The sequence below is a fragment of the Antedon bifida genome, chromosome 4, assembly GCF_963402885.1.
Source record: "Antedon bifida chromosome 4, ecAntBifi1.1, whole genome shotgun sequence".
Lineage (NCBI taxonomy): Eukaryota > Metazoa > Echinodermata > Crinoidea > Comatulida > Antedonidae > Antedon > Antedon bifida.
The window spans coordinates 27855156-27871446 of NC_136229.1; the positions used below are offsets into that span (position 1 = coordinate 27855156).

At 33.7% G+C, this 16291-nt stretch overlaps 3 protein-coding genes across 8 annotated transcripts in view; 2 read left to right on the forward strand and 1 right to left on the reverse strand.

The window, feature by feature from the left end:
- Window positions 1–16291, forward strand: part of LOC144839889 (large ribosomal subunit protein eL43) — a 177528-nt gene that overhangs the window by 119024 nt on the left and 42213 nt on the right. The window contains exon 1 of one of the 6 annotated variants that reach the window (XM_078695470.1): window positions 8587–8593. The exons of the other annotated variants lie outside the window; for them this stretch is intronic. Coding sequence (XP_078551596.1) covers window positions 8592–8593 — 2 coding nt within the window. The 5' untranslated portion in view covers window positions 8587–8591. Of the gene's footprint in view, window positions 1–8586; window positions 8594–16291 lie in introns of those variants that run through there. 6 annotated transcript variants of the gene reach the window in all.
- Window positions 965–2604, forward strand: LOC144839850 (E3 ubiquitin-protein ligase MARCHF8-like). Its single transcript, XM_078695412.1, has 2 exons — window positions 965–1811; window positions 2208–2604. The coding sequence occupies exons 1-2, from the start codon at window positions 1020–1022 to the stop codon at window positions 2508–2510; spliced, it is 1095 nt and encodes a 364-aa protein (XP_078551538.1). The 5' UTR covers window positions 965–1019; the 3' UTR covers window positions 2511–2604.
- Window positions 2772–11985, reverse strand: LOC144839834 (tRNA endonuclease ANKZF1-like). Its single transcript, XM_078695372.1, has 15 exons — window positions 11885–11985; window positions 10668–10952; window positions 10187–10275; window positions 9567–9663; window positions 8989–9236; window positions 8461–8576; window positions 7982–8083; window positions 7479–7750; window positions 7113–7277; window positions 6558–6716; window positions 5827–6112; window positions 5574–5685; window positions 4926–5024; window positions 4154–4287; window positions 2772–3521 (listed from the first exon to the last, which is right to left on the reverse strand). Exons 2-15 carry the CDS (start codon window positions 10942–10944, stop codon window positions 3419–3421), a joined length of 2259 nt encoding a protein of 752 aa, XP_078551498.1. The 5' UTR covers window positions 10945–10952; window positions 11885–11985; the 3' UTR covers window positions 2772–3418.

Consider the following 16291-nt stretch of genomic DNA (forward strand, 5'->3'; position numbering starts at 1 on the left):
TAAATAATATACAAATCCAGGCAAAATACTGACAAAATGACAATGCTGTGGGTATCAGTGGCTGGATCTCAAGGGAGATACAACAAAAAAAGCGAAGCCAAATCAAAACGATAAAGTAAAACAGCCAGAAAAGCTGTTTTATATAAATATATATACATAAACATAGATAGCCTACAGCATGCCATAAACAATTTCAATTTAAAATGTATATTAATCAAACAGGTTTAATTTTAATTATTCAAAGACCGGCCACAGGTAATAATAATATAGGTCACACATTTAACCAATTTAATTTGTTTTATTTTAACATACTGTTTTCATTGCTATAGCAGGCATACTTTTTGTTTCGTTCTATCAATTAATTTTAAGTCTGTAATGGGATAGGTGCCGATTTTGGCCATCTTTTTTGTCGTGTTTCCGCAGCCCGTCCGTACGCGTAACATTATCGGTTAATGATTTTTTAATGAATAAATGTTCCGGCATTACCGACACCAAGCGCTTAACACAACATCAAATGTTAAACTCACATTTATCCAATAATTTAATTACCTGAAATGAGATAATTATCGGTTAAGTATCTCGAGCGAAATCGGTTTAACCCGGTTTTCTCAGAACTTTATCGGTTATTTATTATAGGTTAATTATCGGTAATTTTTTAGCTAAGGAAACACAGCATTATTTAGTGGCTATGGATACTCGAGGTTAGAACTAATTGTGGTAAGGCTCCAACATTATTAGCGGATCCGTGATTAGGGAAGAGTGAATTAACTCTTTCCCTGGTGGTTTGATCATCACTGGCAGGTAGATGTTAACGATCTCGAGTTGATAAGTTCGCGCGTTCACTGTACTCTAGCTCTACTCTACTACACCAAATGTTGACGCGTAAATTAAGAACAGCGCGCCTGACGTACTTCCTAAGCGTAAACGGAAAGAATACTCTCTTGCGTGAGATGAAAATCCGATCGTAGAGAGGATCGAAGAGGAGGCCTGCAGCAGAGTGCAAAGAATGCTCCTAAATAATGGATGGAAATGAAGGAGAACACTTGGTTCATATTGGGGACAGAGAAATCTCAGAAACATCACTTGACGTGTCAAACATATTTTTCCAGAAATATCAAGGTCATTCAAATTTAGATACTGACAGAAAACCGCCCAGAAATTGTAGATTCAAAGCCTATACAGAGGAGGAGCGCAGACAATTTTTGAAAGAGAGTGAAGATTCCAAAATTTGCGAATTACCATCTAACAGTGTCATTTTTGACAATTTAAAATTCGATTATGTAGTCAGTCAACCATTTGTACGGTCTTCTGCATCAGCACCTTTGGCTTGGTCTCACCAGCCGTTAAATGGGTTTAAACTTTTATTAGAATATTCAACAAAAAGTGAGACAAAAAGCAATGTTGATGATCTTGTGGTAAGCATTGGCCATCCAGTTTTTGGCGGCAAGAAAAGAGTTGATGAACGCAAAGTTAAAGAGAACACACAAAGCGAATGCAGTCCGCCTCATGCAGTACAAGAGACACCAGAAAGGCCTATTGGCTTGACTGCCTGTCCAACATACTTTTACACGTTTGACACCATCAGTACCGGTACGGAAGATGGACTGGATGGCAACCTCTGCAAAATTTGTTACATGGGAGACAAGCATGAGAGTTTTATTCAACCACCTGCTTGTGCATGTTCAGGGACAATGCAGTACTGTCATCAGAGTTGTCTAGCAAACTGGGTGGCACAGAGCGGTATCAAAAAGTGCGAACTCTGCGGTTACCATTTCAGAATTAGGACGGTAAACATGCTTCACGTTACTAACGTAAGTTATGTTAAATGATGTCATGCTTGAGTGACTACACCTAATGCATAACCCGATTTCATCAGTGACACACGCGCGCGCACAAAGGCCTTGAGTGCGTACAGTCGGTTTAAGCCTCCCTTTGTGCGTTGCGTTGCCGCTTACCATTATCAAAATGTATCACATGGTTTAATAAATTAAATTTTTTCCCAATCTAGTTTTGTTCGAATATAATAACGTAGGAGACAACACAATTCGATGATACGAAGTTGCAGAATATAATATGTACGCCTAGGCGTAACTCCAATCCAAACCCAATCTATACGCCTGTCCAATTACGATAGACGTTATTGTAAAAAACTAATTAACAATGCATTATAATATAATTTCAAATAATAATATAACGTTGTCTTTCAGTGGAAATGCATACCAATGACGACACTGGACAAACTGTACATAGGCCTGTTCTTGCTAGCCTGCAGTTTTATTCTAACCACTGGTGTATACGTATGCTGGGCTATGCTGAGCTCAAGCGCTGCAGCCATGATTGAGCGTGAGTCAACGGCCGCTCAGGTCCTCTTTCCCGTCTACACCGGCTTTGATTTATTCTGCTTGTCGATAATAATGTACGTCTTGAAAGGACGAATAACGCAAATGTGGCGAAAATGGCGTGCACATAACCGATCGATGATAATATTAAGTCGTCCAATACAAATATGAAACAGTGGAATAGTACAATGAACAGTGGAATAGTACAATGAAACAGTGGAATAGTACAATGAACAGTGGAATAGTACAATGAAATAGCAATGTATAACAATACTATAGTAGTTATATAAATGTTTTTATATTGTAACAACTCATGATAATATATTATAGAACATGAACGTCTATTGCAATTTATTTATTTGGATTCCAAAACCTTAAAAAATAAAATTGTTTAATTTGAGAAACAGACTCCTCCAAATTTAGAATTTACCCAAAAAGTAATTTTTTCTTTTAATATATTTCTTTTTGTTTCATAATTCATTCATTCATTAATTCTCATTCATTTTACCAACAATTCAATAAAAGAAGTTTGATTGTTGGGTTTCCAAAACCATACAATGGTTTGGAAAATGAAATACAGATCCTCATACAGCAAAGTAAGCTATTGCATTTTTGGTTTTCATTCTTAATTCAAAAATAAAATCGATCACCACCATATACTATTCAAATTTATGACAATTTTCATTTGTGTTGTGTCTTTATACACAACACAATGAATCACAATGAATTGTGTATTAAACAGCAGCTGCAGTGGGTATACTGTATTTCCAGCGGTTGACATTAACCAACCTAACTTAGCAAACACTTAAAGATCTGTCTACACAATCAAACTTTAGGTGACAAAAAATGTGCCGATATATGGACTTGATGATGTCATATCGCTACCATATTTGGCCACATCACACTTTTTTTGTCAAACTAGTTCGATCATCCTTCACACCTTTTCAGGTCCGACTACGGTTCCAGTTCCACTAGCGACTTTTCTTTTTTACTGGAGTCCAACCGGAGCAGGTGTAAAAGACGCTTTAACTCTGTACTGGTAAATGGTTGGTATCAATGAAAGTTGAAAGTATTCCTTATTATTTTGCCTTGTGCTTCTTGAGACAGTCTATGCTGCAGAAGTTAAACTCCATATATGAGAATGGTTTGCCTGCAATGGTGTTACCACAGAGCCAGCATCGCCTATAACATAAAATATAACATTCAGATTTGTTTTGATGGTATTGAAAAAGAAAACTGTTTGCAATTGGTTGGTGAAATCTGTTTATAATAAGGGTTTCATCTGTCTATATTCATGGCTTTTTTTGTCCATAAAGCTAGGATGCAACACAAGGACGTACTCGCATTTCAAGCACATTCTTTGCATGGGGTCTACCATCCTTGTGTTGCATGCTTAGTTGGACCCAAGGCTATTGAGACCTTTATTGTAAAAAATATGAGCTGTTTACAATAGGGGCAGATAAGAGTGATTTTGTCCAAAATAGGAGCTATTAAAGCTTTCCATAATACAGGCTTTATTTTGCCTATAATTGTTTTATGGTTATTATTTTAATAGATATAAAAACCTGGATTTTTTAAAGGGAATTTTTTTATTTATTGAAAATCTTATTCTACGTTTGGGTGCCTTGATGCCACCATATTACTATTAGATACATATACATATAAGAGTTTTCAATACAAAGAATGGAAAAACACTAGTTGGCAGTAGGGTTGCTGGCTTTTGAATTCTTCTTTCATTTTTTAAAATGCTCATTTGATCTTTAATGGGAAACAAGTAAAAAATCCATAAATGTTAAATTGATTTGGAGACTTACAGTGAAGTTGATGACGAGCCTGACATCATTCTTCGTTCAGCAGCAACTGCTCTTTTCTCACGATCACTAAGCGATGTGAACCATTTTCTTTTCTCTTCCTCCTCGTCAAGTTTCTTTTGTTCTTCCTTTTGTTCCTAAACAATACAACAAAATAGATATAAAAGATTCATTGTTGTTATATTGTAATAATCACTGTTTTCTACTTTATGCAAATTGCAAAAAGGAAAAAAATAAATCTCTATCATCACAGGGACTTCATGATAAGTAAGCCGGTAAAAACTCCAAGTAAGAATTTTGGAACTGGTATATATAATATTCTTTCTGAACAGTATTAACCCGTGTGAGGTGGAGATATAATAAAGAAAATAAAATTAGAAAGCTTAGAAAACTAAAGCTCTGTCTACACTATCAAACTAGTTTGACAAAAAAAGTGATTTGCCCAAATATGGTAGTGATATGACATCATTGTTTCCATAATGGGCACATCACAATTTTTTGTCACATAAAGTTTGATAGTGTAGACATGGCTTAAGTAAAACAGGCTAGTTTTCCAATCAATGTAATTGTCACGATCATCTTCTCTTCTGTATCAACATGTCCTAATCATAAAAGACAAAAGACAACCTATCATTCTTGTTTTCGAACAGATGTATCCGAAACACAGTAGGTGTAAGTGTTTTATTCTGTAATATGATATCATTTCAATTTTCGTCATAGAAAATTGTTTGAAGATATGAGAGGCTGATTCATGGTTGACAGAGTATTTATTTACCTTCTGTTTGGTTTTCTTGATCTTTTTCTGAGCCTTCTTCTTTTCAGCATTTTTAGCTGCTTTTTCTTGTTCCATTTCAGGTGTTAGTGGACTGGGTATCTGAATTTATAAAAAAAAAGTTTCTTATAATATAATTTCATACAAAATATTTCGCTTTCAATTCATGAAAGAGATTGATTTCTTGATCTGATTTCATCTCCTTCCCTCAGGCAGTTGTTACCATATAAGTGGTAATTGTCCTACATGGCCATTTGTTATAAGGGGAAGTGTTCTACAGTAGTTGTCTCAAGGTGTAGTGTTCTTAAAGGCCCATTTACATTAGCACGATAACGATTAACGATAAACTAGATAAATATGCATTTTTCCTACAGAAGAAATTAGAACATTTTCATTCAAAAACTAGTATAGGATAATCCTTTGTGCTGAAAATAATATTTTCACACGTCCAATCAAATGACGTCATGGTTAGTAAGAGCAATAAAATCGTGATGATACAATTATTTTATTCTTATTTATCATGATGTCATTTGATTGGATTAAAAAAAAATATTATTTTATCATAGACAGCAAAATGGTTAACATATTAGTATAGTTCTAGAATGAAAACTTGTCAAATTTCTTTGTTTACATATTAAAAATGTATTTTACCTGGGCTTTGACATAGTCATACTGCTCTGGAAATGAAGCCATGTAACGTCTAAATACATTTCTAGTTTCTTTATCTTTTGAAACAGAAAATGGTGGTAGTCCTTTGCTGTTCCTATTGATAATAAATTGAAGAAAAAAAATTATTACTAAAATATATAATTTGGTAGTCAATAAATGTTATCATAAAGTTCCAAATTATTACTACAGTATTAGTATTACATAAGTGGTTTGATGATTGTTCACACAAATTTACCTATTTGCTGGATCAGCACCTGATTTTAACAAAGTCCATATTATTAACCTATGACCTGACTCTGCAGCTGCATGGAGCAGCGTAATTTTACTTGTATCAAGAGCTTCATTTATAATGGTAACTATATCTACAACAACTGAACTGTCACTTTGAGCATCAGGATTTGATTGGTCAGATTTGAGAGCACAGTTTGAACTTTGAACCTTGAGTAGATCTTCTAAGATGGTATTATTGCCAGTTTTACATGCTGTGTATATATCATATTGTAATGCCTTTAAAACAGGATCTGTAAAAGAAGGAACATATTGGTAAAGTGGCTGCCATAATTGTCTTGCTAGTTCTCCCCCCCACCCCACCCCCCCTGTCTAATCGATATCACAAACATCATTGAATTAGTATTTTTGCAACTGTATATATGATTAATAAAATAGCAATTTCTTGGTATGTTGCGTTCATTTTGGACACAGAGAGTGTGCAATGCATTATTTTGAGTGGAAAGTATTCATTAACAAATTTAGGGCAATAACCACCAGGACAATTCCCACCCATTGTTAGAGTGGGAGTGTATGACAATGTTAGGTGTTGGTTATTGTCCAGGTTACTATTGTCCAATTTCCGTATTAATGTTCAGACTAAACTGTTCTAAAAATCGGGAAAATTTCCAAGAAAAATACATTTTGTTTCGAGGCCTAGAAACTCTTGCACTTTTTGGCAGACCTCTCAAACCATACCTTTCATCTCCTGTTTATTTTTATCATCAACTTTCGTCTTTGGCTTTCTTTTTCTGCGCTTTTTCTTTGTAACATCAAACTCTTTCAGGTGATTGGTTGATGTTGTTACTTCCTCAAAAACTAATTCTACATCTCCATCATCATCATCTGAATCCAAATCTGAGAATAGAACAAAGAAAACAAATAAATTAATGGTGAGATTGCGTAAAAAAAATTACTTATGCATGCAATTTCAACCAAGCAAAGACAGTCTTCTAAAGTTCTGCCTACACTATCAAGCATTATGTGACAAAAAAAATGTGATGTGTCCATATATGGACACGATGACATCATATCTCTACCATATTTGGGCACATCACACTTTATTTTAAAAAAACTAGTCAGATAGTGTAGACAGAGGTGGTGTGTATGGGAGTTAGCAAGGTTAATTGCTTTTTTTCTTGCTCAATAGCAAAAAAAAAAGGCGACCCGAGATTTCTTTAATTTTGGGTCGGTCAGGCTTAAACAACAATTGTTTTTAAACCTAATCATTTGAAATCATTTAACATTCTGCACCTGCAAGAGCCTTGGCTTCTTGTGGAACTGGTTCTTGATATTTCTTTCCTATTGGCACACTATCATCGGGAGCTGTTGGAGATGCTTCCTCTGAAACTGCCTTTTCTATGACATACTTCTTCAATGCTGGTTTCTTTGTTAAGCTGTTCACACTGGTTCCTGGTTCTGTGAATGTAGCAAAATTAGAAATTACTTTGAGGTGGGGTTTGTTTAAAAAAATTACAGTAGTACAAAGCATACTGACGTATAGTAAACTATATAGGGCACATATTTCCACACAAACAATCATAAATTTTGCATATAAAATAAACTAAACTAATTGTTTTCAGGTACTAAACTTCTAGGTTATAAGCATTTTTGCATTACCATAAACCGGCACTGTACTAAGAATCTCCTGAACACGTTTTAGTTCTTTGAATGTTGGTCTACGAGTGGCGAATGGAATATTGACAATCCGCACATCATTTTTGTCAAATGGGGCATTCTTTCCACTAAAGAAGATGGTACGATTGTGGCTTGGTGCCCGTAAGAAAACGTGTGTGCACGTTTTTATGTGTTCTTCCCAGGAACTTAAAATTTGGTGAATGTCGTCTATCAACGCTGCTTCATTGTAACGTCGTAAATTGGCGCCGACAGACCTAAAAATAAGAATCGAATATCATATAATATAATTGACCAATCACGATGCTATAGATCATCCAAACTATCACTACCTTGGTCAACTAGAACCAAGATTTAAGGTCCTCCCCTCTTTACCCTCTGAGTTAATTTCCTTTCTTTACTATACCTCCACCTCAAACAGGTTAATAATTGTTCAGAGAGAATATTATATATACCAGCTCCAATATAAAAAACAAAGTAATTCTTACTTGGAGTTTTTACCGGCTTGCTTATCATGAAGTCCCTGTGATGTGCCTCGCTTGGCACGTACAGTGTACCTATGGAATGTCTTGTGTACCACTACAGTCTCACTATATGAATATTAAAATAAATTAGAATGATTGATAATTTTAATATTTTTTAATAATCACTTTGAAGTATCTTTGCATCAAGGAGATAATTTGTCAGATTTTTGCCCTACTCGGACGTAAATGTTGAATTGTTTGATGATAAAATTGTACTTTATAACAAGTACAAGACAAGTTTTAAAAAGTACATAGTAATTTATTCAACCTTCACTATAGTTAACACAATTCAACCACACTGTGATGAAATTGAATTTTTCAAAGATCAACAACATAATAAAGAAAAATGCCAGACTATTGGAGACTAAATAAACATAAGAAATTTGGTAAATTTCATCATTAAACCATCCTTTTTTAATTGTTTATAAAAAATGTTAAATTACCCATGAAATACTGCTCCAGCAAAATGGCCACCACCAGCCATTAAAATCAACCACTGCACATGCTCAGTAAGACCCTTTGCTATTGAAGTTAACTCAGAACTCTCTTTAGGAACATTCTGGATCAAAACAAAATAGAAATATATAGTTCAATTTGCATATGATGGTAGTAATGTGATACACACTTTGATGAAATAATTAATTATTAACCTAATACCAGTGGTATTAATTCTTTGTCTTCAAACTGATTTATTACTAAAATTTGTATTACAGTCTGTCAACTTTTAAACAATAAACATTAAGTCAAGGTCCATTAAACTTGCCTTACTTAAATATACAAGTAAGATACACTAAATATTACTAATCGTGATGATGGAAGAAAATGCAAGGCACATGACATGAAAACGACCAATCAAAGGGCAAGGATGCATTTTGATGTTGATGATGTTATAAATTGTAATAATGGCTATTTAAATATACTATACTATACATACATTGTATGGCATACAAATTTTAATTTAAATTTATTACCTTTTTTCCATGAAGTAAACAACGGTAAATAGAGATCACCTGATCATCTAAATTCCTAAACATAACTTTTGAATCAGTTCTGGCTTTAGATTCTGATTCCTCATCACTGGTATCTGTGTGATTTTGTTTGTTTGCCAGAATGGATGACCGTGGGAATGAAATCTTTTTGGCGGATGTTGGGGACAAGTCCTCTTCATGGTCACTTTCTGATGTGCTGCTCTCAGATCCAGAAATACTGGAGACATCATCTGGAAAATAAAAGTTAAAAGGTCAAATCTCTGTCTACACTACAGTATCAAACTAGTTGGACAAAAAAAGTGCGATGTGCCCAAATATAGTAGTGATATGACATCATCATATCCATACATGGGCAGATGGATAGTGTAGTCACAGGTGAGATATTTCCCTTAAACAGAATTTATATAGTGTCATTTGCAGTGCACTGGACCATGACCAGACTGATAAGCATCTTGATGTCATAGTGTACTGTAGTATAATCATGGACGTAGACATAAGATATTTCTACCTCAATGTATGGTCCCTATTGTAATGGCCTTAAAATATAAAAATCATTTTACCTGTTATAGTCTCAAAAGCCTCTTCTGACACAGGCTCCTTTCCCAAGATTCTTTGTTTCAGGTTAAACCGGTGCCAATCTAATCTATAATGATCTTTCTACATAAAAAAATATGAATATTACCAGTTTGTAAATTGTAAGACACACAAAAACATGTCCATGCTATCAATAATAAACTGTGTATTAGAATTAACTGCACCTAACAGGTTCACATGAACTTATGCTCATTTAATCAGTAACTGCAGTAGGTTAATTTTAATCTGCACATCAGTTCTGGTATTACAAAATATTGATGTTTGCTTATATTGTTTTAAAATTAAGAATGACTTTCATTTACATTTTTTATCAGTTTGCCTGTTTTCTAATAGGTCAATTTATTCGACATTGAAAAATGCGCAACCAATCAGAACTCAGGAATGATTTGATTTGCGCGAATATATTCGTTAATGGAAAACAAGGTTCATTCTCTGTCTTTCTAATTTCCAGGTGTTTTATTTCTTTATTTACCCATTGTTTATCACTAAAGATTGAAAGACCTACATTCAAATACATAATGCAATTTTCATTGATTGTGTTTGCCATAACATAACATAAGCTTTTAACATGAATGATTGTTCATACCTGCTGTAACCTGTTGTCAAATGGACATAAACAGAAAGAACAGAACATTTTGTCAGATATTGTTGCAGAGGCAGGTTCTTCAGTACATACTAAAAAATAGACAAATTGTAACACACCTTTAAACATTTAAATTCTAGACTTTATAATATTAGACTCATTAGTATTTTAATTTGCATTTTATACTGTATTTTTCCTAATTGTTAATCAAACAATCAGGATGAATTTGTTATTCTTCTTCAACAATAAAAATCACAGTATCTCAGAATTCTTCGGATAAATAAATAGTTTTACATGTGCTTAACAGAGGCTGTCGATCTAAAGATCACATTGTTTATTGTAGTTGTTTGATCCTCAGATGGACAGCCACCAGTAACACAAGCTTCTGCAAACCGGGACAAAGCTAGCTAGTGTTGACTAGGCTTATGAGGGCTAGGAAAAAATGGCAATTTTTTGCTTACTGTAGCTTACTTTGAAAACTCACCTTCACGTTCTTGTGTTTCCTGCAACTCTTCGTCTTCACATCCATTAATGTTAGCAAGTCTTAGACCATCAAACAACTTATCTAAATCCTTTTTGTTAAACAAACTCACAGTTCTGTAGTGTTCTCTATTCATCATACTATCTTTCTTCTGTTGCATTTTCTTACTGCCAGATGGCCTATGTGTTGGTAGTACGTTATGATTAGCTTCAGTATTCATTGGTTTATGTGCTTTGATGGCTTCTAATTGTGAAGGGGGAGTTGTGTACAACGTTTCCATGTTGGAAGCTAAAATAATACAAACACAAGTATATTTTAAAAGCTGTGGCTAGGGATACAGTACCATATCCAAGCTTCTGGTACGTACCACCTAATCTCCACATATCTATATCACACGCAAACAAAACCAAATAAAGCATCAGCTTTGGGTTTTGAACACAGGTTAGTGCCATGCAAAGCATTTTAATAATATGGCTGTTGACCATACTATAATTACTAATTAGGCCCTATACCCTATTGTACATAGTTATTTAGTTGGCTAAAATTGTTGACTACAGTAGCCTAGGCCTATTATATAGTAGTTAGGAACTTAGCCTTAGTCCTATGATTAGTTAGTAATGTTATGCGCAATTTGAACGAATAGCAGCAATCCTTACCACCATGCGGATAGGTTATGATGATCTAACGTTGCCGCGGTAGTGCGACCGGAGACCACAGCAGGGCTTCCCCCTTTTTAGGCCTACTCTACGTTCTGTGTTATAATATTGTTAAAAATTGTTCAGAGCAATTTTAAATTGTGCAAGGAAATTCTTGCGCAATTTAAAATTCCGCAAATCCTTCAAACCATGCACTAGAGTAGAATGTAGACTGGATAGAGGCCTACTACTACTAGGCCTAGCCTAGGCCTAGTATAATATTTGTACTAGGCCTACTTCTACTAAGTAATAATTAATAATAGCATACATAGACTAGGCCTAGTTTAAAGTTAGTAGGTAGCCTAGCTAGGCCTAGATCGCCTTGTTTATATTACTACTAGGCTAGGCCTAGGCGGGCTAGCCTCGAGTCTAGCCTAGCTAGAGTCCAGGCCGTCGCCGCCTAGAGTAGGCCTATCTATTACCACTACCATCCATAGTAAACTAAGTTGGCCACTAAGTCTAAGTTTAACGTAGCTAGGACTAAGCAGTATAGGCCTAGGCCAACATTGGGAATGGTTAACTTACTCTTTCAGTATAATAAATACTCTACTATGATCAGTCTACGATAAACACAAATGTTGCCATCCATCCAGCATGTTGTGCAATTATTATTTATCGATATTGCGGAACTTTAACGAAGTTATCAGTATAATTGGGGGCGCTATTTAAAAATGTCACTGGGTTTTTTCTTCCTCTCCCTCTCATCTCACTTCAGTCCATATATTTTTTTTAGAGTAGTGTCAGAAAGAATGACATCATAGGTTTAAAATGACGTATATTGAGAACAAAATATTTTTTTGGAAATAGATCTATAGCTGATACCCAACAAAGACAAGATATGTATTATTATTTGGCCGACTGTTTCCAATTAGTACTCAAAAGATTAAAAGGTACCGAATTTACCAAAAAGTTTTCATGAAAATAAATCTTTATTCTTTCGAATTTCTTTAATGGAGCTATCATTAATTGAGATATATAGCTTACTGTAAGTAGAGACTCGACACCAATTATAAATTATAATTCGAATTATAATTGAGAACATTATGTATTATCGATGTATATAAATAGCAACTCAACACAAATATTATTTTTATCGAATTATAATTGAGAATATTGGGTTGCATTGTTGGGATAATAAGTATCTTTGCATATCTGAGTACCAACTCGAACACGAATAGGTCAAATCACAATCAAATCTTTGAGGTGGGTCGTCTGTTGCATTTATCATTTTACTGTTTTACTAAATTTACTAAATTACCAAAGTACGTACAATATATAAATAGCAAATATGATTTTATGTTAACCTGCTGCTTGTGACAAGCTTCGTATATTTAAAGGCATTTATTTATTTACTCACTGAGAAGAGTTAGGATAGTCCCCTCTAATCGGTTTCTAAAATAAATGATAAATACATATGAAAACCAATGTAAATAAGAGTAAGCCTATACCGCATTATCATTTTTTCCTACCGTATCAGTTAAAACAGAAATCATGAATATCGTAAGTAATTTAATAATTCATCAACCTGAGAGGAGAAATAATGCGTCCTACGGATCTCGATTAAGATCTAATTTTACTATGTCACCGTTATTTGAATAATTCAACGTTATTGCCGGGCAGTGTTTTATCTTAATTTGTATTATTAACAATATGCCTTGTATCAACATTACAAAAATATTGTATTAAAACTAATATTCATTATACAAATGTGATGTTTACATTTACATGTGGGAAGAGTGAGAGAAAGGAGGAGGAGAGGGGTGGAGGAGAAAATATCCTACTTTAAAAATATTTTTGTATGTGTCATAGGATATTAATATAAAATGGTGTATATTGCGGTGGAACATAAGGCAAAAAAAACCCAACATTTTAAAATGGTGTATTGCGATAACAGTTAGAAAAAAAAAAACCAATTTAAACATTGAATATCGTTTTGTTTTGTCTTGGTTTGAACATTTATTTATTGCTAATTGTGAGAACACATTTACAAATATGTAAAGCCGTTTGGCATAATGTTAGCTCTGAAAATATACATATATATGAGGTATTGAATAACAAGTATAACGGTACAAGAATAGAAAATTAAATGCAGGATGAACACACACTGTTTACGTTTAAGTAGGCCCCTACTTTGAATTGTTAAAAAACGTGAACATTTCACCTTATGGACAATGAAAACACAATTATGCTATCAAGCTAAAAGCTGAAATTGGATAATCGATAAATTTATTTATAATTCATGCAATAAAGACTTTTCGATCACGACGCGGCACTCATTGCGCATGCTCATAAGTTTCTTACACAGACTGAGTGATCTTTGTAGTTTCCCTCCTTGTAAAATCGAAAAAAATCTCTGATATTAACATAGCCTGAAAAAATATGAGATTTCACAAAATAAAAACACTTTTACTGTTTTGCATGTTCGTTGCATCGAAAGCAGGTAAGTTGTATATTTTTTGTTTTAGATTTTGAAATTATTTAGCATTTAAAAACACTTATTGTATGACGTGGAGTAAACAACAGTAAATGGTATATTATATTGTGGTTATTATTCTCAACCTTGGCAATTTTCCTAAATTGAGAATAGAAATACAATCATGTATGGTATCGACTCAGACGTTTCTCTTTTGTCCATTTTAACCGTTAAATAAATACAATTCAAATATTTCATTAAAGTGTACTTAATAAAACTAAGTGCAGTTTATATAATATATCGGTGTAGATTTATAGAGAGCCTCTGATCTACAATAAATCCTTAGTACTCTATATACTTTATACTCTATACTATATCTATCCATTACTGGTATTGAGGGTTGAGAAACCATTTTTTCTTTCACAAATGATGATAGTCAGATGTATTAATTTTTCACATTTTAGAGCACATAGCCTACATCCTCTTTATTTTTTAATTTAAAATGTCTGGATATTTACAAATGGAATGAGTTAAATGTTCTTACATTTATATCTGATCTTTATTACGATATAATTTATGATTACCTTTCGTATTAAATTCCCTTATAATACTAGATTAATTACAAAATTTTGCTTTACCCAAACTCATAATAATTAAGGTAAATACAGAATCTCATTTATTAGTACAAAGTTATGGAATGATCTTAATCTTTCTGTTGGAAATATTTCTTTTAAGCTCTGTCTACACTATCAAAATGTATGTGACAAATAAATGTAATGTGCCCATATACGGACATGATGATGTCATATCACTACCATATTTGGGCATATCACTACCACACATTTTTTGTCAAATTAGTTTGATAGTGTAGACAGAGCATTAGAAAAAGATTTGTCGTAGAAAATTTAATTATTTAACATGTATATATGTTTGTACTGTATATAGTTTTTGTGTTTTACTATTTCTGTTGTAGGTCCAAACAATTTTCAACTATCGTACAATTCTTGATTTTAAACTGATTTATGATTTATTAATATCTGGGTGGATGTTATAAGCATTGATTCGTGTTTTTTTTAAACCACACCTTATCACTTTTTGTCAATTATTTACATTTTTTAACTGTATTTAGTTGAAACTTTAAGTTTATTTTTGTCGTTTTCACAGCCTATTTGTCCTATAAAAAACCTGTTACATCATCTTCTGCATTTGGTGTACATGGGCCTGAAAAAGCAGTTGATGGAGATGACTTCACGACTAACGTTGATTCCTGTTTTCAATCATTAAGTAAGTTTAGAGACGCAATGGAAGGACGTAAGCGTAACGTAAGTGATTTAACCAATCACAAGCGATGGATTATTCGAACTGTTGCTTGTCATTGGCCAACTCGCTTGCGTTGCATCTAGGCCCTAGCGTTGCGTCTCTAGTGGGAACCAAGCTTAAGTGATTTGACCAACTACAAGCGATTTATTATTCGAACTGTTACTTGTCATTAGTCAACTCGCTTGCGTTGCATCTAGGCCCTAGCGTTGCATCTCTAGTGGGAATTTGATTTGACAATCACAAGCGATGGATTGTTCGAACTGTTGCTTGTCATTGGTCAACTCGCTTGCGTATACGGGGTATCGTTTGTATTTATTTTACGAATTGTGTATTGCAGATGAAACCCAAGCGTGGATCACGATTGATCTTCAAAGAAATTACAACGTCACAAGCATAACCATCATAAACTGTGTTCAAAATAGTAAGCGCTAATATTTTACTTTTTGAAATAATATTTATTTTAATGTAAAAACTAAAATAGAAAATATCAATGTAGGGAATATTTAATATTTTACAAAAATAAATCAATTTGTAGATGATTTCGATATTCATTTACGACTGGAAGATGCCGAAGTGAGAATTGGAGATAGTTCTTATAACGTTAAGGAAGAGGAAAAGTGCGGGGTTTCTGTTACCAACTACCAGGTTGTGACGAGTCCGATTATAGACGTAATCTGTCAACAGCCAATCCATGGCCGCTACGTGTTGTTATGGTACCCTTCGAAAGTCGAATACATGAGCATTAGTGAAATAAAAGTGTACGCTGAATTTGATCCTGAAATCGGTAAGAACATGCCATTTTAGGCCTACTGTAACAGTTATTTTTACCAAAAAATGGATCGAAAACAAATTATTTACCTGAAAAAACTGTAATTTAAAGTAAAAAAATTGTCAAAATGTCTCTGTTTCATCGCTCAATGTCTTTTGCTTAAATAAACCGTTTAATTCGTTCATTTTTTTTCTACGGAAGTGAATAAGTTTATTAAAATTGGAAAATGGCATATTTTTCATTAATCTTCATTGTTCATGTTTTTTAATATACAACTTTAATGTTCTAGTGACATCAATACAACGATTGTTTGCTTTTTGCCAAACAAGTGTGATACTGTAGACAGAGATTAAGGTGCTGACCCACACATGGGGGCGCGCTCCCCTGCTAAAATGAAATTTTAAACTAATTTGTAATGTCTAATTTTAAT